This window comes from Pseudopodoces humilis, chromosome 8, assembly GCF_049639895.1.
Source record: "Pseudopodoces humilis isolate 2021_Gansu_Grassland_sample_001 chromosome 8, ASM4963989v1, whole genome shotgun sequence".
Lineage (NCBI taxonomy): Eukaryota > Metazoa > Chordata > Aves > Passeriformes > Paridae > Pseudopodoces > Pseudopodoces humilis.
The window spans coordinates 26193381-26216274 of record NC_142207.1 but is presented as its reverse complement, the minus strand read 5'-3'; the positions used below and the strand labels follow the sequence as shown (position 1 = coordinate 26216274).

General features: G+C 36.7%; 1 protein-coding gene across 1 annotated transcript in view; it reads left to right on the top strand.

Annotated features, from left to right (window-relative positions):
* The window catches only part of FAM117B (family with sequence similarity 117 member B), a 28588-nt gene extending 6333 nt beyond the window's left edge, over positions 1 to 22255 (top strand). The window contains exons 2-8 of the mRNA XM_005520022.3: positions 1214 to 1362; positions 6015 to 6107; positions 6637 to 6750; positions 11801 to 11944; positions 12942 to 13167; positions 13967 to 14087; positions 16326 to 22255. Coding sequence (XP_005520079.3) covers positions 1214 to 1362; positions 6015 to 6107; positions 6637 to 6750; positions 11801 to 11944; positions 12942 to 13167; positions 13967 to 14087; positions 16326 to 16644 — 1166 coding nt within the window. The 3' untranslated portion in view covers positions 16645 to 22255. The remainder of the gene's footprint in view (positions 1 to 1213; positions 1363 to 6014; positions 6108 to 6636; positions 6751 to 11800; positions 11945 to 12941; positions 13168 to 13966; positions 14088 to 16325) is intronic.
* Positions 22256 to 22894: the final 639 nt, after the last annotated feature.

Below are 22894 nucleotides of genomic sequence, written 5' to 3'. Positions count from 1 at the left end.
AGATGAGTTTGTGTGTAACGCAAATTACTGTGTTATTGTTCCTTTAAGTGCAGAATTCATCCTAAGGCACAGCGAGAGAGGACATGACTGAGTTTTTCCAGTGCCCTTTTATAAAGCTTCCATCTGATTTCTGAATCATGTTTGCTGTGTTGTAGCCATGTATTTTAGGACTTTCTATTCATTATAGGTAAGATTAATGCACAATTCCTTCAAGTATAAAATTCCTTTTGTGGGGAGTAGATGAGATGGTAATAAACTTAGATCATTGTGATCGCAGGATTTGAGTTTTTCATCTCAAAATGTGTGAGCATGTATGTATATCTAAATCCTGTGTCTTTGCTGCTTATCAGTCTCCTAAATTTACCAACCTTAGCTGCTTTTTTGAGGAAACTTTCTTCGGTGTTTATTCTTCATAGCTTGTGGTGTAGTCTTTTACTGCTGTTTTACTTAAGACATTGACAGATAAGATAGATACAAATTTTTATTTTTAACAATATTCTTCTTCTCATATTCGTTCAATGGTTGTTATATTTAACCTTTGTTAGTAAGGATTCCTCTTAGTATCTAAATTGTTCTGAAATAGGATGCCAATATATACACTACAAATGAGGTGCAGAAGATACAGCACCAGGCAAACATGAATGTAGTTACTGAGCAGCCTGTAAAAGGAGGGAGATGTCTCAATTAGCTTGTTAAATGTAAATCATTACCTTATCAAAGTTAATTTCTGATTCTAAGTGTTATGCCATATGTCATGTGCTAGGTGATTAAAACATGCAGGTTTGTAGTGTTCCTTGAAGTAGGTAAAGGACTAGAGGGATGAACTGTAAGTTCAGTTATTAAACTGAAAAAGTTCCACACAGTTTTTCTTCCTTAACCTTTATTTGTATGTAAACATAGCTATTTTTATTTCTTCTACACCTTCATAATTTAAGAGTCAAATGACTGTTAGACTTTTAAAGGAGTAAACTGGTGCGTAAGCACTATTGCAACCATTGTGACATAAGGATGCTTTTAAGGAAACCATAAAAACAGGTTTTAAGCTTATTCAAACAGAATAGAGCCTGGAAAAGCAAACTTAATTTCCATATTAAAAGTATCTTGTGTACTTAATAACATAGTTCAAATTTGGTATGATTTCTTGTAGACTATTAAAATTAATAAGCTCTCTCTTGTTTGATTTCTTTGTAATCAAATGTTCTTGCTCTAACAGACAAATCAAGACCACCTTCATCAAGCCCTTCCAGTATTGTTCGCCGGACATCTTCACTGGATACGCTTGCTGCTCCATACCTTGCTGGGCAGTGGCCTCGGGATAATCATGGACAAGCTGCTCCCTGTATGAGAGACAAAGCCACACAGGTAGGACAGAGTTTTTTGTCTTTCCAGTACTTAAGTGTGAAGACAGGATTTAAATGTAAGAAGCTTTTCCCTTGAGAACATTCACTTTAGCTTTCTTGCTTACAAGTTCCTATTCACTCTCAGATTGCCAGAATCCTACCTTTGCTACTGCATGTAGTAATGCAATTATTTGCATTCCTTAAGTAAAGGCTGAGAACTGTAGTATCTTTTAGGTGTTCCACTTCCTTCTTGCCTCAGGAAAACACTAGTGCATTGTACATCTGTGTTCTTATTGTTCTTACAGTACACTAGATAGCACTGGAATTAAGTACTGTTTGCTTTAGATTTATACAGAGATGTATCTTAGTAGATGTAACTTAGTGATGTATCCTTATATGTATGTCTGTCTTCATCCTCTGTAAAAGCCCCATAATGTACACTTGAGTTTTATTCACCAAGTATAAAATTATATGCATTGAAGAATGCCTCATTGAACTGTGAATGATGTTGAAATCTAGCTCAACTGGAAAGTATTAAAAAAATACATTATTTGCCAATAAACATGAACTGCTTAACAAGATTTCACAAGCTTTAAAGGTTCAGTTACCTGTAAAAATGGAAGCAACAAACAATTGAATGAAGCTTGCGTTACCTGATGGTTGTTGTGGCATTCCCCTTTAAAGGGAGTGTTGTTATATGTTATCCTCTCTGTATGCAGAAGTGGTTCAAGATTAATTGTTCCTATGAAAATATCCTAGTGCTTCATTTCTCCTTCTGTAGGTGCAGTCTGGCAGTGGCTTTCTCTAATGTGTAGAGTGAAAGAAAGGGGCAAATATATCAGATTTAAATCCCTATTCCTGGAACATGGTTTCAGCAAGAAGTCTCTACTAATTCCAAAGACCATAAGCAGAATGCGTTTAGAAGAGGACCTTGTAGCATGACCTTAAGCATCATCCTTGTGCTTGAACCTCTGTTATGTTTGGTAACAGTAAAAAAAATATGTCCACATAGTTTTCAGTGTGTAAGAACATGTAGGGTGTTGAGCAGATGAAGTCTGCAGTGTTACTCTGGGGCCTTTTTGAGATTCATGGCCTTTTGTGGGACAGACCACAATTCAAAGAGCAGATCAGTAGAGAAGGAAGGTGTTTTGTAGGGAAATATGCTCATGTGGTTAAGGTGGAATTAGGAGCTGGTGAAGAAGAAAGGACAGCTGAGGAACAAGTTCCTGTGCAGGAAAATGAATTGGAAAAATGGTTAGCAGACAGAGTGAAATAAGTAAGCAAATTGAAGTAAGAGGAGGAGGATGAAGGAAGATATGTGATATCCAAGGAGCGGCTGTTCATGCCTAGCTATTAAAAGGCATCATTAAAGGGCAGAACTAAACCTGCATGTGTGTCATTTTTATTTTCATAAAAATAAATTTATTTTCATATTTTATTTCTTAGAATAATGCTTTTTTCCAAATAATTATATTTCTGTACTGCTGCCAGAGTATTTGCTATGTTCAGTTGATCTCATTCAGCCTAGTTTTGATATAATCTGAATCATGGTTGGGCTTTTATAATCTTGTATTTGCCAGATATTGTCCTTTTTGGCTTGCATTTTGCTTTTGGCTTTTTCTTCCAATTCTGACACATCTAACTGCTGTGATAGTGGGCTTTTGTAGAGGAAATGTACTTGAAAGGTTAATGGGAAGACTGGAAAGGGCATTAGATATTTCTGCAGAATGAGTACACTTACTGGTGATTTATGGTAGTGTATTTCTGAGAGAACTAGAATGATCTGCTTGCAGTTCCTAATTTAAAATTTATCAAACCAGTGGAAAATTTAGGGCTATGGACATACATATGTATGACCAAAGCTCATGTTGATGTGACACTGATGAGATATTATTGCTTTTAATCTTCCAGTGGGCCTGAGAGCAGCCACTGGAGCTAGGGACAAGTTTAAAATGTGACTTACAATGATTAGTTTCCCAAGATAATACAGGCTGCCCATTTGTATTGTTCAGCTTTTCTGAAGATGACATATTTGGATGAAGTTTCACTTGTGAGATACTCTGGTTCCAGTGTGTAATTTCAGATTTCACAAAGTCTGACATGAAATGTATGTGTTCTGATTCCAAGCCTTTAGAGAACAGGAATTGGATTTGCAAAGTTACAAAAGGTTTCAAGTTGAGTAAGCAGGGTGTCTTAATTGTGTGGAGTTATGTCACAGGGAGTAGAGTCATTCAGGAAGCAGACTGGGAAGAGACAGCAATTAGTGGCACACTTCAGCTTGCAGGTCTCTCGAGAGATGCCCATGGGTCAGAGCTGAGAGTTGTGTAAGAGACCCCAGGTCATGCAGAGACTCTCTCTATCAGACTCCTCCTGCAGCTGAGTATTTTGATGAAACCTGCCTATAAAATTAGACTGAATTATGTACATGAAGAATATTTGTTGGATGATGAATAGGTGTATTAATGAGCATTCAAGGGTCTGGCTAGAATTCATACCTGCACATGTTGTTTTAAGTGCTCATAAAACAGGTGTTAATAATCTTGTCTTTTTTGCTTGGAATGAAACATGTTTGTCTTACAAGTTAAAATGAGACAATTACATTGTAATTTTTTAATTCTTAAATAATTCATTTTGACTGGAAAGTTTTTGTCTCTTAGACTTTTTTTTCTGAAGCATTCTGCTGTCTGCAATAAATTTATTCTTAAACTGATTTCTTTGTAATTCTAGAAAGGGGGGAGGATGTTATGCATGGTAACAACTAATAAGCAAGTAGTAATACTTTAAGAACCTAGAGAAATATAAATCCCACTTTACCTATTGGTTATTTGGTCTATTTCTTGATAATAAGTATTATAAATAAAATTTGGGGAATAAATAGGAGACTTGCTAAAAAAGTGTTGCATTTCTGTTTTGATCTGAAAGGTTTTCTAACCATTTGTTTTGAGGATAAGCATCAAAGCAACTTTAGTGCTTTAAAATGAATCAAATATTAATTTATTAAATAATTATTGAATCTTGAGTCAAAGTCTTAAATATAAATTAAAGGGAAAAACTAATTAAGAGTGTTAATTATTCTCCTGTAGGCAAGTGCAATGGTTGTGCTGAGTTGGGAAGCTAGAATTAGTAGTTAAAGCTTACTGTTCCAGGAGCTAGAGGATAGGATGATACTCCTGATTGACATTTGAGAATTGACTAGACAAAATTGGTACGTGGGAACGGGGGTTATCAATTATTCTATCTTATGATAAAGATCAGTGAGTGCTTTTCTAGAGAAACAGATTGTAATGGATTCTGATTTTGCTATGAAATAGGAATTTCAAAGCAACCCTATTAACTATTATTCAGATTTATCCTAGTTAGTTTTTGATTTGGAATGATGAAGATTAAAAAGTACTGTTAATGAAGGTTTCATTTATATGAAACTTGTGTCTGTAACTGAAACTGGTGGGGTTACAACCTGTATATTTGGAGTTAAGGCTCCATATTCCCTGCAAAATAGGGATTAATACCACAAAAGACTTGAGTTTCTCTGATACAAGTGCAGCTGAGGTATGAAAGGTCAGCATGTGGCTTCTGCAAGCTGTTAGTCTCATGTGTAAGAACAACCAAGGCACACTGTATATGTGAAGACTTTGAGGCAATCAAAGTTCTTTTCTATAGGAGAAAGTGAGATATCCAAGAAAATGAGGTTAGCTTAGCTGTGTGCTAAGAACTGCATAGTGGCAAGAATAAATTTTAAGGAATTTGCTGTCTCTTTCAGTGTGTAAAATGCTTCCAGAAATTCTTCCCCTTGCTTCATAAGGTGTATTTCCTGCGACTGCTCAGAGATTCCTGATAGATGCTACTGTCTGTCTTCTTAGAGCCTTTACAGTTCACTGCTTTTGAAGACATTCCTGGAGGCGGCTAGGTGGAAATACAAACTGCTCATAAAGCTTGCAGCATTATCACAGGCTTGCCTGTGCATTTTCTTACCTGAAATACAGTGTGTCTGAACAATATGTTGCATTTCTCAGAACTCCCTCACCATAAGAAGTTCGTGAGTTTTTTTTTATTAAACACTAATGGTTCTCTTGGCTTACTGAAACCAGCTTAGTATTATCTGTGTTGCTTTCTGCTTGGTCTGGGTCAACTGTGAACCTGGAGCCCTTTGAGGAATTAATAAATTTATTACCTACTTTGCAATAGCTCTAGTGGTGCTTAAATGCCTTGCTTTCCATTTTCTCATTCTTGAGAGCAAGAACATGATTTTGAAGCTGTGCTGGTGCAGGCTTTCACAGTGCTTACACCAAGCTCCCCTTGCTAATTCTTCAGCAATAACAAGGTCAGCATCTGTGCAGGAAATGAAATGTACCATCTCCCCCCAGTTCTGCACCCTCACACTGGTTCTTCAGAGCTCTGTAGCAGCCCCTGGTACATCTGGCTGTGAGTAGTGCCTTATGCTCAGTCATTTGGAAGGGAACCAGCACATCCCTATATTACACTAGGTCTGAAAGTTGTGGGTTTGGTGTTTTTTTGTACTTCACCTTTGAGAAAGGCTTCTAGTTGGTTACTGTTCACTTTCAGTTCTGAATCTAGTGTATCTTAAATGTTCTCTTTCCTAATTTGTCTGAAAAATATTCTGCCAGAAAGTAGCAATTACCTTTTTTAATTAATCCTGTAATCATCTTCCTACAGACAGAAAGTGCCTGGGCTGAAGAATATTTAGAAAAGAAGAGAAGCTCACACAAACGTTCATCATCATGGGGCAGCAATGAACAACTAAAGGAGGTCAGAAATGCCATTACTTGAGATAATTTTGGAGTAAATGTTTTTTTTTGGTATGCATCAATACCATGATGCTTCAGGAAGACAGGAGTATTTTACTACTTTGTTTAATTGTACAGATGGTGGGTAAAAATATGAAATAGTTGTTCATTTGATATTGATTTAATATAACAATGCAGGTCAATTAATATTTATATTTAATATTTAAATATTTAAACGTGTGGGAAAGAAAATGTTAAATGCAGGTGACATTTTTTCATCAAAGAAGGAGATAACAGCAGTGACCTCACTACTTTCAACTTCATGTATTACAAGTTTTTTCACTAAATCCCCAGAGGTGTCTTCTGAGCATCAGCTGAACTGATAGCTAACTTACTAGGTCTGCAAGAACTTGAGTATAATCTAGTGCTGGCAATAATTATGAATGTTACGGTAGTAAATAATTTTAACTAAGTGATGGAATAAATGGATGAAATTACCTGTGTACCTGAATACACCTGTTGAAATCTGATGTGAATTTTTCTTTCATTAGATTGCAAAATTGCGTCAACAGCTGCAGAGAAGCAAACACAGCAGCAGGCACCATCGGGACAAGGAAAGACAGTCTCCTTTTCATGGCAACCATGCAGCCATTAACCACAGTCAGGTAAGGCTGTGTGCTTTTCAGCCATGTTGGGTATCTAATACTACCTGTAGGTCCTTTCAAGGCTGTGATTTGTCTTAGCGGGAACTTGGAAATACCACAGACTGCTAATTATGTCATAGCTATAGGTGAGTTCTATGAAGTAGAGCTCTTTTGGCTGCTTTAGTGAGTGGGGGCCCAGATCTTTTTGTTACTTGAGTGAGCTGGCTTTGAACTCCCACTTTCAAATAATTTCAGGTAATTAAATACATCCTTAAAGCAAGGTTTTTAAAGTGAATTCTGCAGGTTCCACAAAAGGATGACAGATAAAATTTAAAACTATAGACCATCATCTTCATTACATATTGCTGTAACAATTATGACTTTGCATGTAGACTATGGCATGGAGCAAACTGCTGGTAAAAATGTATGCTCAGATAAAAGGTAGTTCTGAGCACATTTTGTCTTGCCAAAGACTCCTCTAACACTGTGATGAGATTTAGAGATCTTACATGACAAAAGGCTGTTCCATGGAATTATTTAAGTGTTTACACACTTCATAACTTCATTCAGCCTTTTTAAGATTTTCTCTTTTTCCCCTGTCACCTGTTATGCCTTGAGACTTAAAGTAATAATCCCTTCTACAAAAACTGTGATGGTTAGGCCACCACATGTTCCGTGTGCAGTTTCAGTTTTATTTCAAGGCTTCTAATGAGGTCAGGTTGACAGAGGTGTAATATTTTTAGCTCAATTGATAGCAGGTGTAAAAAAATTATAGGCTTCTAGAAACACAGATCCTCTTTCAAGTGTATTTTTGTTGAATAACTTTAAGAAAACCAGTTGAAAAACTTGGTCATTCTTTCAAAGTCAGGTACCTTGAATGTGTTCTACTTCAAGAATGAAAATAAGAAAATAGTGTTTTGAATTTCTTTTGCTCTGTTCTTCTTATCTCCTACTTTGTATAAAACTCATTAGCACTTTTTGTCTCAGACCCTAACTTCTTATCCCTGCTGTAGGACATTTAATTAGGAATCATGACTTTTCAGGATTTGTGTGCCTCTTGAATTCAATTTGTCAGTAGTTTGAACTTGCTGCTACTGGAAATATTTAGGAAATTTTTTTTAGAATTACATTTTTTGACATAGGAATTTAAGCATTACTGAAATGTGGGTGCAGTATATTGTGCTGCTGGTTTAAGTGACTGCTTGAGTCGAAACAGTCCAAAATTCTGAATGAAGAAAGACAAATAAATGACCTAGGGGGTTCTGAGAAAGTTAATGAAAATCAACATACAAAATGTGTCAAACTGTTGGTTAAAAAAAGCAAACGAAAACAAAAACAGATCAATGTACTTGATTAAGGTGTTTCATCTGAATTTGTAGAACCTGAGGACATTTTCAGCCAAAGGTATACTGAGGACCTTTTGATGTAGGCCCTTTACTGCACTGGAAAATTACATGCATTTTAACAAGTTTGCTTGGCATTCTACAAACTTGTGAGTTTCTGAATGCAAAGGTATTACCACCTTAGCACAGATCATCTTAGTGAGTTTTAATTTCAAAAATGAACAACAATGCTGCTATTATGAAAAATATCTCCCCAAATTATGTATATAGCTTTTTAAGAATCATAATTATTTTGTTATTTTGCTTCTGGTATGGATGTCTTTACATTCTGCCCAAATTTATAGTATGTGAATAAAATATTATGCAATGGATAATTAGTTTTTGGGCTTGTGAAACAAACTATAAAATATAAATTGAAGCAAAGCAGCTTTTCCAGGATTGTGTTACAAAACAAAACATTGTTTTTCTTGGTGAATTTCGTGCCAGATGTGTCAAGCTACTTGTGAAGGGGAGAAGTTAAAGGAGGATTCAAAGAGTAAGTGAAGAGTTTAGATTAATGACGTTTAGCAGCTGTTCTTTAACTCAGAGTGAAAATCTGTAACTGTTGTCATCAAGGGCAAAGTTCCTGGGTTTTCTCATTCTTTTTTTGAGGACTGCTAAACTAGAATTTCTGGCAGTAGCTCTGTTCCTTCAGGATTTGTGGGAAGGACTATGTGGAAACCAGAATTTAGTAATTAGAATATTTTGAAATTTTTATATCACATTCCTAGCTTGAAGGAAACTTTTGTGTTTGTTGACTCTAAAGGGTAAAGATTTCCGAGCTGAAGGAGTTGGATTCCTGACAAGATGAGAAAAAGCATTAGGAAATTGTGTCAGTAGTTCCTTCACAGACACTGGGTAAACTCTGTTTAACATTTCGAAAATGACATGCTCTTCTAGTTAAATCTAGTTACATTTTAGTGAATTCATTTCCTACTTTTCTTCCTTACTTAAACTTTACCACAGTTCTTGAATTATAGAAAAAAATTCTGTGGTTCTTGCCAACTAAGCTTCTAATTTGTTTACTTGTGCTTCTTTCCAATAGGATTTTTGTGTGAAGAAAGAAACCCACACAATTTCTATAGAATAAGCTTGTTAGCTGTTCCTGACCCTCTGCTCACAATCAGGAAATAGTTGGGGAGGACCTTGATCAAGTCCTTGCTATTTTTTTTTCAGAGCAAATGAATGTTTTTTGTTTGTGTGTTTTTTTCATTATGCCAGAAATATTCCTTTCCATCTCAACTGAGAGAAGAGTTTGCAGAAAGGTCATAGCCTGCTCAGGTGATCTCAGGATGCTTCTGAGAACATTTTGAATTAATTGCATGGTACTATAAACAGGAGCCAAAACAATGGGATCTTTCTATATTCTCAGTGTTGGTATAATGGAGGTACTAGAATTGAGGCCAGAACTGAAACCAGTTGGAAGAACAAATGGATTATTTTTTTCCAACATGCTTTTTTCCTCAGTGCACTTGGCTGATACTACATCTTTATTTGACACTCTGAACCATCAAGGCCCCTGTGCCTTTCATTTTCCTGGGAACTATGCGTTCCTATTGTCTGACCAATTTATTTGTACTGAGATCAACTGCATGCACTTTACAGTGTTGGGGGTTTGGGTCTTTTTGGTGTCACTCTTACTACCTCAGTAGGTGGAACACTTCATTTTTAGAGTAGAGTTACCATGATCCATTCAACCTAGAGGCGGCTTGATGTAAAAGCATCACAAGTCCTGGGATCCTGTTTAAAGTTTTGTTACTTGTCAAAAATTGGAAAAGCTTAGAGCATTTTTCCTGAAAAGCATGTGAAAAATTTAGATTTGTCATCACCCCTTTTTCCTACCTTGTGAGTTTATGCCATACCTGTAAGTTTCAGAACTGAAAACTCTGTGCCAATGTGTTAATGTATGAGCACAGGAGTTATTATCCTGTGCTTGGCACCTTGCCTTGTGGTGAGCATTCCCAGGTATTCAGATGAGTGGTCAAAGGTTGGTAGCCTATTCCTGCATGACCTCTGTGAAGGCAGTATTTCTAATAAGAAGTCTCTTATTTTGAGGCTGATTGTTCTACCCATGTCACGATACCTCCTTATGTTTCCACTCTCTGGCACCCTGGGCTAAGAAATCATCCTCAGTCATGTAAAGAATATTCTTTTTCTTGCAAGTGAAACATGCTGTACTGAACTATATTGAACTCCCCTGAACCTACTGTGAGTTCTTCAAATAGTAGCATGAACCTAAGAGTTTTTGTGGTAAGCAATCACATTTAAAAGGTGAAGAGTTGCCACATTTTGCTAATGGCTGCTGAAATCTTTAAGTGTACTTGTGTACTACTTTTAACAAGCTCAGTTTGTTCTAAGAATGCATATATTGAATAACTGGGTGCATAAATAATCTTTAGAGCCTGAACTTGTGCTGATATATCTATATTGTGACTGAATATCAACCTGTATTAATTTACTGAATCGTTGATCCAAGGCTGTGCTTGGAACAGAATTAGCAGGGTTGCTCTCTCAGTCTTTTGTGTTCTTCTCCAGTGTTTTTTTTCATCTTTAGGCAAGACTTTAGAAACTCTTTACAAGTTTGGCCACTATGAGAATATTTAGTTTTTGTTGACAGAAACAGAGTAACAAGCATTTCCTGAACAGAAGCTTTCGTAGTTCTTGTGCATGTCTTTTTTGAGTTGTTTGGTTTTTTTATGGCTAATCTAATATTTCAGGAAAGCAGAACCAATATAATTCATGAGTTTTGCTGCTGCAGAGATTTGTGATTGTGACAAGAAGTCTCCATTATGTTCTGTGCTTAAAATATCTTGTTTACATTAATTTTTCTGAGGTGGGTTTTCTGCCAGACAAGCTTTTTGTGGTTTGAGAATGTACACAGGAAATTAAAATGCTTCGGTGTCTGTCTATGTAGTCTTGTTACTTAAAGGAAAAATTAAAATAAAAACTCCTCACAAAAATACATTTTGAAGACCAGATAATGCTGGCCCTTCAGTCAGTAGAGGAGTTGCTCTCAATCATAGCACACTAGGCCATAGCATCCAGAACTTTTACACGGGAATTCTACTGTGACTTAAGGGTGTTGTGCTGTTCTTTCAGTTGAACTAAATGTTTGCAGGAAGTATTACATTACATTACCTGTAGTACACCCCTGCTTAAGGAGTGCAGAATCTTCTCGTATTCTGGTACAGAGACTTTTAACATAGTGCAGTCTTGCATTTTGTGGAATAATTTTCCTTCTGCATGTGTCATGTTATTGCAGGTGGTCACAGATTTCCGTTAAAATACAGTTTTAATGTGGTTACAATCCAACAAGTGATGTGACATTGTGGTATAGCTCACTTTAGGAGAAATGTGAATGTATTTTAAAGGCTTCAAAATTACTTACATTTACATGTTTGCTGTTTCATTCATTGTAAAGCCATGTCAAGCCAGAGGCAGATCATATCAGGGGAGATTTTGAGACTAGGTTATATAGCTTTTCCTGCTAGAAATTTGATTTGAAACAAAATTCAGGATGTCTGTCTTCAGTTCAAGCATCCATTTGAACACAATCATTATGGTTTCGTGTTAATCCTTGACACTGAAGTGTAGATTTGTTCTGTTTCAAGGGTCACTTTTGGGTAGAAATAGTAACTTTGTTTTGTAGATAAATCTACATTGTTTTCTTATTGTCTCTGGTTCTTTAGGCTCCCATCCCAAAGAGTGCTCTTGTTCCTGTGATTCCTATTACCAAATCAACGGGGTCACGATTCCGAAACAGTGTAGAAGGATTGAATCAGGAGATTGAGATAATAATAAAGGAGACAGGAGACAAAGAGGAACAACTTGTTGTATGTATCTGCCACCAATTGCTCTATATAATTATTTTGGTTTTGCTTTGAGATCAAGTCATAAACTTTATTTTGCACCATTTTTAAATTTGTCTGGAATTGATTTTATTTATATTTGTATTGATTGTTTTCTCATAAATAAAAAGTCTCTTGGAAAGCAAAAGGAGTGGAAGAGTTTAAGCTTGAATCTAAACCTTGTCCTCTAAATAAGAAATCTCAGTAGAATGGGAAAAAGCAAAATGTCTGTTTTGAGTTTTTGTAGTAACTCTTTTTTGCTCATGCTGAACTGTCCCCATCCTAGGTGAACCATAATTTTCCCATTTTTAATGTTCAATTTATTTTAGTGGTTTTTAGAGGTAAATTTAGTAATAAGGTATCATAAATACAGGCTGTGAAGATGATTAAGGAAGCAGAATGTCTGGTGTGAAGAAAAGCTGAGAGAGATGGGAGTGTTCAGCCTTAAAGAGAGACAGCTCCAGGGATCTTATCAATGTGCATAAATATGTGCAGAAATGGAGGGAGCTGGTCTCTTCTCAGTAGTGCCCAGTGATGGTGCAAGGGACAGTGGGCATAAATTTAAAAATGTTAGGGTTTTGGTTTTGGTTTTTTTTTAATGTGTGAGGGTGTGCAAAATGCAGAGCAAGTTGCCCAGAGAAGTTGTGGAATCATTGTCTGTGGAGATATTAAAAACTGGACTAGACAGGGTCCTGGACACACTGTTCTACCTGAGTCCGCTTGAGCAGAGATGTTAAACTTGATAACTTCAAGAGGTTCCTTCCAGCCTCAGCAATTCTGTGACGATGTGAAATCTGTTTGTCCTTAGTTTCTGAGCCATTTTAGTTTCTGACATTTTAGTTTATTTTGGAGTTGCATGTAACAAATAAAATTTTCTACCTCAAATGGTTTTATGAAACCCAAAAAGACCTTCACCATTACTGCATTTAAAGAAATTGCTACCCAGACAGAGCAGCTGTGTGATACCTTTAATTTTTAACAGCCTCAAGATATTCCAGATGGGCACCGTGCTCCACCCCCATTGGTGCAGCGCAGCAGCAGCACTCGCAGCATTGATACCCAAACACCCGGTGGAGCAGACAAGGGCAGTAACAACAGCAGCCGCTCCCAGTCAGTATCTCCAACCTCATTTCTCACCATCTGTAATGAAGGCAGTGAGGAAAGTCCATGTTCTGCAGATGATCTGCTTGGTGATTCCAGAGATAAAGGTACCGTGTCACTTTAAAAGTTCAACAATGCTGAACTTACGTGATGTCCATAACTACATAGGTAAAATAGAGGGTTGCTCCCTGCGTAGAGAACTGGTAGAATGTGGGTTTTTTTGCATGTGTTCTGTTTTTTTCCAAATTGTTCTAAATACTGTGTGTGCACGTATTAATTAAAGCTGGATAGATGTGACTGAGGAATGTGCTTCCATAAAAGCTTTTCTTTTAAATAATAGATTATTTGAGTATTTTAAGCAGGTTGAAGAAGCAAGAATGTACAGTATCAGGTGAAACAGCATAGTAGTCCTGTTGCTTATGTCAGGTATTTTTTATGATCTTGGCCAAAATCTGCAATCTTGTGGCATTTCATACACACACCCATAAAAGTTTTTGTTCAGGGTTTATTTAATTATTGTTTATTTTTATCTGAAATCTTTTGACAGATCCTATGGGAATTTTATAGTTCAACATAAACCTATTTCATTTTTTTAAAGAATATGGCTTCTGACTATTTCTTTTGACAGCACAGAACCATAGACTTAGGTTTGCAGTTGCAAACTGAAAGTGTCCAGGAATGATCAGAGATTTCAGAGGAGCCTGAAAGTCTTATAAGGAGAAATAGAAAGAAGGAAAGGAATTGAGATAAGAAAGCTTATTTGCAAATGAAGGCTTTGAAGGCCAAAATGTTTTTGAATTTAATTGTTAATGAAGTGGCTTTAAATTCAGGGGGCATTTAAAGGTAGCTCTTGTGGCTTTTTTATAGTGTGTCACATATAAGTAATGAGAAACTCTGTTCCTGCAGAAAATGGGAATAATTCTCCCTTGCCAAAATACGCTACCTCGCCAAAACCCAACAACAGCTACATGTTCAAGCGTGAACCTCCTGAGGGCTGTGAAAAGGTGAAAGTCTTTGAGGAAAACTTGTAAGTTGATTTTTTCTACATAAGAAAAAATATCTAACAATCAGATTAATTATTGCTTTGTTGATTTTGTGTCAGATAGAAGTTATTAGTCCAGTTGCTAAAGCCATGCTAACAGCCTGATCTCTGTTTTTTGATGTGACTATATACTGGCATATCTGTATGTATTTCCTGAAATTTATATATTATAAACATATTTGTATTATATTATTTTTATATACATATCTGTATGTATACTGCTGGAATTTAATGTGAAAATGTTGACTGATGTTTTTTTAAAAACCAGCATAATTTGAGAGGAGTGTCTTACCTGGCATTTAGTGGGAGAACTCAAATAATCGGGTAATAACAGGCTGTAGTGCAGGTGCATCATCTGATGTATGTCGCAGATTTACAGGCACATCTACTACACAAGACCATATTCTTTTCAGCTCAATCCATGTAGTTGTGAACCTTCTAGTGACAGGAGTGAGCTTGACCCAGAGTATTTGATGCTTTGTTTATTCTGAATAAGATAACTTCTGTCATTTGGGAATATTCTGGGAGGTTATGTTTTATTATTATTTCAGAGGAGTTTTTATAGCCATATGTCACTTGTATGCAAGAATCTTAGCCTGCAGTTAAAACCTTCATCTCGTCACACAAGGAGTATAGATTGGTTACAATTCTCTTATGCCTCTACTATCTTAAGAGTGCCATCTAGTATACATGTTAGTTTAAAAAAAATGAGCTTGGCTGACCTGTGCAAATGGATTTTGAGAGGTCTCTACAGCTGTCCCATAGCAGTGTGGGAAGCGTTACAGTAACTGAAGTCACCTTTCTCTATTTTAGTGTGTAAACTGTGTTGCCAACAGATAGTTAGTATTCACTTGCTACAGGAACATGCTCTATTGCAGTTTGACTTATATTTGCCTTCCTTTTTGGAAGTCCTCTCTATGTAACTGTTCTGCTGTAGAGTGAAACAGGCTTCTACAGAAGTTTCGACCTGGCTATGGCAGTCCTCAGACACTTCAGTCTCATGAAAAACATCTTTTCTGTTACTTGAATTCCATGTGCAAGTGGAATAGATGAGTGCAACTATTTAAAGCTCAACCTTTGTTTAACATAATTTCTGTTTTATAATTCCCTACACAATTTTCATTTGGGAAAAAAATTTACAGGAGGGGTTGAATTTTCTGGACATTTGGGAGAATCGGCTAGCATGGAAATGTACCCTATTTCTTTAACAGAATTACTTTTTAGAATGAAGTATCTCTACAAGAATACACTGGAAGATTGGCTTGCTTGGCTTAGTGAAACAAAGAAGTGAACATAGCTCTTTTACAAACACAAGGAAGGGAGGAAGAGCTTATAGGCTAAAGGACAATGCTGGCAACAGCAAAAAGTGAATAAAAATTTCTGATGGCTATTTTCAAGCAGTAAAGAGACTTTAAAGCAAATTTCTATAGGTCCATCTTTGGCTAAAGTAGATTTACATTGCAGCATTAGAACACAGAAGTGAACACAGAAGGCATTCTGAAGCTATCCATGATTTTCATTCCAGCTCTGTTTTTCTTAAAGCATGTATTAGGCTGAGTTCTATGATGAGATGGCAAAACTGCAAGTCAGGATCTAAATATATGTTCCAAACTTCCTTCTCAGTTTATAAGTACTTGATCATGAAAACTACATTTTACTCTATGCATTGAGTTTTTTAGTAAGATTGGGGTCATCTTCTGAGGTGAGTCAGGGCACACTCATGTGGACATGCAAAGAAGGCAAAAGTATAGAAAAGGGGATTCCCTGATGATCATGAACCCCTTTGAGATATGCAATATTAGGATCATTGCTGTGCCAGCTTTCTTTTACAGGGCTTGCTGTATAAATAGTGTCTGTATGTGAGGCAGAACTGGTTGGGTTGTGAAAGTTTCTGGAGAACACTATTGAAAATACTTTCTCATATAATGAATGTGCTAACTCATGGATAGGGTTTATAATCAAGCATGAAGTTGGTTGGGTTCCTTAGGTTTGGAAACAACCTGCCCTAAGAACATGCTGCTGCCTTGCAGCACAGGGAAACAAGCAGTTTAAACCATCTTGTCATTTGCTGTATGCTGTGAGTGTCATTAAGGCATTATTGAGTAGCTGAAATACTTCAGATGGAAATCTCAACTTGTTTCTGATGATGTGTTCAGCAATACATCCCTGCCATTGGCAGAATTTGATTGTTCCATAAAACTATTGTGTGTATTTTATTTCTAGGCCAAAGCCATTGCATGAAATTCCGGCCTTCTATTGCCCTGACAAGAACAAAGTGAATTTCATTCCGAAAAGTGGCTCTGCTTTCTGTCTTGTCAGCATCCTCAAGCCACTTCTTCCTACACAGGATCTCACACTTAAGGGCACTACACACAGCCTGACTGTCTCCTCCAGCATGACGCCTGGTTTGTTACAGCCCATTTCTATGGCCTCCTTGACTACAAACACAGATCAAGACAGGATCTCTCGGGGAACAAGTACAGTAATACCACAGACCTCTCTGCTCCAGCAGTCAGGATGTATTGAGGAAGCTGAAGAATAATTTAGATTGTCTTGACATTTTTCTGGGCAACTACTGGGGAAAAATGGAACCAATTGACTGGACCTTTCTGATCACACACATGCATTGTTTTAACAATTATGGCACTGCCATAATCAAACTGTTTGTATAATTGACAGTTTGGTAGCACATTGAGAAGTTCAGGAGAATGCAGCAGCTGATAGGCTGTTGTACATTCTGCTTTTGAAGACTCTGGTTTTGTTTCTCTCCTGCTTTTTTTAAACACTGGTGAAAACAAAGACTGTCATAATCCTTATCCATTTAAAGGACCAGTTGTTGTGATGGTGTGTGTCCTCTGACTTTTTTTTCCCCATTAAAACAAGTCTCAAGACCAGCCAGCTGATCCCATTTACCATTGTGATCTGCAGAGGGAGGGGCAATCAGATGGTTTTGCAAGATGTCTTTTGTATGAAAATGTGTATTTTGTAACAAAATTTTGCCTTTTCTGGTTTGTAGCAGATGGTGTTTCCTGGTGATGATCCCCCTACCCTTTCTTTTCCTTTTTTTTTTTTTATTTTTCTTTTCTTTTTTTCCTTTGGTAGGGAAGGTTCTTTTATACTTGGCTGGCTTACAGCTGATGGGACCAAAGGATTGCTGGACTATTACAGCAGTCTTGAATTATGTGACCTTGCTGAACAGCCTCAGACCTAAACAAAGCAAGACAAGTTAATGCGTTTGAAACTTCTAAAACAGAAGAGTATGCAAAAACAGTGTTAGTATATTGTGTACTTTTTTTTTTATATAAAAAATTTGTGCTTCTGGTAAGTCACAATCTTAAAACTCCTTCCTTCACGGAATTCCTACTAGTGTTGGTTTATTGGCTGGAAAATCACATTTTAAAGCACTTGCCCTGGTATTGTTCTATTTGTCCACAGAATTTTTGTGCAGATGTAGGGAAAAAACATATTATCTTCTTACTCAGTATTCTTCCTTTCAGAAAATACTTGGTTCTTACAGGCTTGCTTAGGTCTTTATGAGTCAGCCTGAATCATTAATCACTCTTGGTACAAATTTGCTCTGACGTGACTCATCACTGTATTATAGACCGTGGCCACATAATACTGAAATACCTGTGCATGGTTCCCTCCCTTTTGTCCTAGTGGTGCTTGTGTGTCCGTTGAAGGTGATGGTTTGTCAGGCATGATATCTGTTATGCAGAAGTTTACAGCAGCAGATATGTTCTCTCTTTTTGACTAGCAGCTTAGGCTGGCATGTAAAACAGGATTTTTTTGATACTTGGTTTGTCCTGATAATGTGGCAGTTAACGGTTGCTTTGAAATTACAATAAAAGAAATGGGGGGGAAAGGCAACTGCAAACAGCAACTGTTCAGGAACTTCACTGAGGTTTCTCGTGTTCCTGGAGTGCATTACTTGGGTTTGAGTTCATAGAATTAAAGATATGCAGAAAACTGCAATGACCTGAATACCAGTGTTGTAGTCACTTACAAAACAAGTTGATCTTGTACCTCTTTAACAGATTCAGTAATTTCAAAGTTAGTGTCATTGTGGGCAGTGTCTGGGTCTGAATATTGGTCTGTTACACACAAACAGGTCTCACTGGCTTGCATATACACAACCTGTATTTACATAGCTTCCATGGATCAGTTGTATTCTCAGGTCTCCTCATAATGGCAACTATTTAAAGACGATACTGCAAATATAGCAGTCTTGTTCAGTGCTTAATATGATGAATTTGCTTGCAAACATTTCATTTGAGAGAACGAACCCCCTGCATATGTGTGCAGATAATAATCATAATTTTGATGCATATTTGCTGTTCCTTTAAATCCTTTATTAGTAACTACAATTGCATGTACTTTATTCAGCAAGTAAGTGTAAATCATACTAGAATGTGCAGGTTCTCTATTTATAGTATTCTGAAAACATAATGCAAAAAAAAAATCAATAAATTAAAATTGTACCAGGAGGTATGAAAAGTATTTCACCTATTAAATTAGCAAATAAGTGTAATTTGGTTTACTATCTATCTTCCCATGAAAATGGACAGGATTGTTTTGAAGTAACAGTTTTGATTTGCACCTGACATTATCAGTCATCTGGAGTTGTTGAGGAACAGAGTTTTAAAAATAAGCAGCTTTGTGCATCAAACTTGTGTAATTTTGCCAGTTGATAGTTCTTTTCTAAGCTTTGTGGATATTAATTTGTTTCTTCTGAAACACTACAGTGCAATTTGAAGTCTAAAATTAACTGCTTTAGATAGGTTTGTTTAAACCTGGTGTGACTGAATCCAGATCATATTCAGGTGAAGGAAGTGCTTTTAAGTCTGTTTTCTATTTCTGTAACGGTAGCATGTAAAGAACTTCATTGTTGCCAAACTGCCTAGTGCTTTATTAGGAGATCTTAACTGAATGGTTAAGAGCCATTAAGAAGGGCTAAAGTTAACAAATAGCCTTTATTACAGCCTTGACACTTAACTGACTTCACCAAAATGCATTCTGATGTTTGTTTTCATCACAGTGTGACTCTCCCAAACAGCAGTGGGCTTTCTTACCTTAGGACTTTCTTTTGCACCTGTTGTTGTAGTACTTCGAGTATCTCTCTGGTAGTTTACCTTGTATGTTGTTGGACAATGTACTGTACAAATTAGTGAGCTGCTCTGCTAAAAACCAAATGTAAATGTGTGAAGTTTTTGCTTTTTATAAAAAAAACTGCATTCAGGACAACATTCAGTCTTTTTTATATGCAGGACAACTCTACTATTGCTGTGGCAGCTCAAGTTTATTATGAATCCACACTAAAAACTCAGAGTTAAGAAAATATGACAGCTCTTGTTCTGAGACCAGCTTTGACGTGTGCAGACAAAAATTAGCCTTAAATTTTTTATGTGCTGTCTTGTGCCATCACATAGCTGTTAGCTAAAGTATTTAAATCTATTTGCAAATAGCTTTGAGAGTGCATGAAGCTTTTTAAAGATTCTTTTATGTATAGAGTGGGATGTTCATTTGTTGGGGGAGCTGGCCTGTGCATTACACAAGCACAGTTTTACTGAAAGAGTTCAAATTCTTTTGGCTTACTGAAAATCCTAACTATGCATAGACCTAGTCAGTTCCTTGATTGCCTACTTTGTAGCTTAAGAAAAAGTAAAGGTCTATTTTTATGCACAACTTGACACATTTGATATTCTTGTTTTCTTGATGTTCTGCACTTCTAGCCACACTGAAAGGCTAGTGGTTGTGTTCAACACTGGCAGTTGATCTTGAGATATACTAAATGATGTTTCTCCAGTTGTAAGTTCTACTTAAATCACAAGGAGGGAGTTCATTATAATGAAGTCCATGGTGACAATTGTGATTATTAGAATTGTTTTTTTTAAAAAAAAATAAAGGCAGAGGAGAAGAGGGGTCCTTTGGTAAAGTTTGACCTGCATCAGCTATTCTTTCCTTGCTTGGTGCCATAATCCTGTAGTATATAAGTACTTGGCAAAGTAACTGACAATGCTTAAGTACATATATCTTGGAAAGAAATTCTTGGTTTCAGGTACATATCCCAAGTGAGGGGAAAAAAGGAATGAAAATTAAATATTGCTTACTGTGGAAGTAAATGATTGTTGTGTTTGATTTACGTAAAGCAATAGCAGCTCTTATAAAGTATGTTTAGTCTCAGGGCTATTTTTTGATTTGTTCTAAAATACAATTTCCTGGAATTCAGACTCTGAGACTGTTGAAAAACACTGAGGCTGAGCTTTTTGGGAAGAAGGAAGCAAAGTCATATCCATTAACCTTTTCCTCTGCCTCAGGCTGAACTTCTTGTTGCTGATTAAGAGAATTCAGTAGTGCCACAGTAATTCCTTGGTGAATTCTGTGAAACCTTCTCTCTTTGCCATCTCTAAAATGCTGACTGATATCTTCACAGAAACCCAGTGATGTCCATATTTCCTTGCTAAATGTTTCCGTGCTGAGTACTTGACAGCTTCTTCATCAAACTGTGAGGGCAGCGGATGTGTAGGCAGTTGCCAGAGACTTGCAGTTAGAGAGATTGTTCCTGCAGGGTGACTTCTTGGGTCTTGATTTCCATTTGACTCATGGTGTGCGTGCACACATACAGTCTGGATAGGTCTGCTTCTTTTATCTGTGTACTTGGAGGCAAAGCTGGTATTTTTGAGAACCTTTTACTATTTTTTTCCTATGTACAGACTTGCAGAGCTGTTCCCTTCCAGAACTGATGCGTACTTAGAGGCATCTCTAAAGCAAAGATTGTGTGTTGGTCTTACTTGTCCTCATGAGATTAATATAAGCTGCAAAAAGGAAATAAAATCACCCAAACACTTGACAACATCAGGACTTTGCTTTCTCCATGTAATTCCGTAGTTCAGGTCTGTGCTCTTCATTAGATGACTTAGACCTGAGCCATGTTGATATATGTTAAACCAACAATGTTTGCTCTTAGGAAAGACAATAGAAGTTAAGCCCTTCATAACCTAGGGAGGTGAAAAGCACTGGGGAACAATTGGTTTTACTCTGATCAAAGAATTCTTGTGGAATTGTTTTTCTGAATATGGGTATACAGGAAAATGAAGTGACTAATCACTGCAAGATGTACCTGTGTATTTCCTTGATGTGAGTTTGTGAGCATTCAGAAACTCTGAAAATCAGTTCCGCTCTTAGTGTTCTGTTTATACAAAGAATTACTTAGATGCATTGTTTGGAAACTGTTACTTTGTAGGTCAAGTGGGGAGAGAATGTTAACCATTCACAAATTTTCAGTGAAATTCCAGTCCTGTACCCCAGCTGAACCACAATGGGCTCTTTCTGAATGCTTCAAACGTAAATGGAATCCTATTACTGCTTGCTTGGTTTCATTGCATGTCATCAGTAAATACTTAAGGTATGGTCTTTGTTTAATAGCTGTTCATTGGGATTTGTATTTGACTACAGAGACTTCTGTAGTGTTGACAGGTCTATCTGAATAGCAGAAGAGGACTTGGCCTGATAACACTGCAAATTAACATTTATTACACAAACTCTTCAAACAACTCCCTTTGGAAAATCTACTAAGCTAAAAAAAGAAAACAACCCCCTTCTGAACACATCATCCATCCTAATTGTCAATGTACTGATAGTTAAGAACATAGCTTGGCTTCATTCTAAGTTATTTCCTATCTTGAAATGTGCAATTTGAGAGGGCAGCAGTCAAGGGATGTTCAAAACTGCCATTAGATTTGCCTTTGTATGAAATTGGCTGACATGTTTTCCTCTGTTACACTGTGATAACTTGTGGAGATGTTCTTGCTTATGTTGTACTGATAGGTTACTTGTTGCATGTAAAGCAATTTTTGTAAGCAAGGGGAATTCCAGGGATGTTCTGCAAAAAAGGGCCTATTCCGAGGTGATGTACACTGTTGTAAAACTGGAGCAGCTCAACTAATTTCAGTGGAATTCTTGATTTACACTAGTCTTTTTGCTATGTGTAGTTATGCCAGTACAATTTTGCACAATGTTATTTGAATATTGCATTCTGATTTGTAAACTGTTTCTACTGAAAACAGTGAAAATTTTACAAACTGCAATAGCGGAATGTTTTGGCCTTTTTTTTTTTTTTTGTTTTTGCCTAAAATAAAAAGTTGTCACTTCAAGCTATGGGCTCATCTTGGATTTATTTTTAGTAGCAAGGGGTTTTTATGTTCTCACAGTCTGGAGGTCTGCCTGAGCATTTACCCTGAGGGTAGTGGGCATTTACTACGAATAAAATAAGTGCTTTTTAAACTCATTTGGAAAAAATTAATCAGGATGGAACTCTTTGTTTAATTCATACCCTTATTCCTCCAGTGCATCCTGCAGAATAGTCCTGAAAATTATGCCTTTCTCTGTCTTCATCTTCAGTAAGTTTAGTCAGTTCCTGAGGACACTACAATTCCATTAGGGGAAGGTGCATAAAGTCCTGGATTTTGGAAACAGAAGGATTCAGCATGTGTTGTCCTGGAGTGAAGGTATGAGAACAGGACTGAGAGAAAGCCCTGGATTCCTGGTAGGTTCATTCTGCTGTTTAGTAGAATGCAACTACTGAAGCCTTCCTGAGGAGGCACTTAGGTTGATTATTGAAATAGTCTCATGTTATATATCTGTTTGTTTATTCAAAACAAGCATCTTTCTTCATGAGCAGAATTTGGAGCCAAGACTTCTTTAAACTAGAAGTGGTAAACTAGATAAATTATTTGGTTTGGGGTTTTTTGCTAGCTCTTATATTAAATTTGGGTCTAATTTGTCTAAAGACT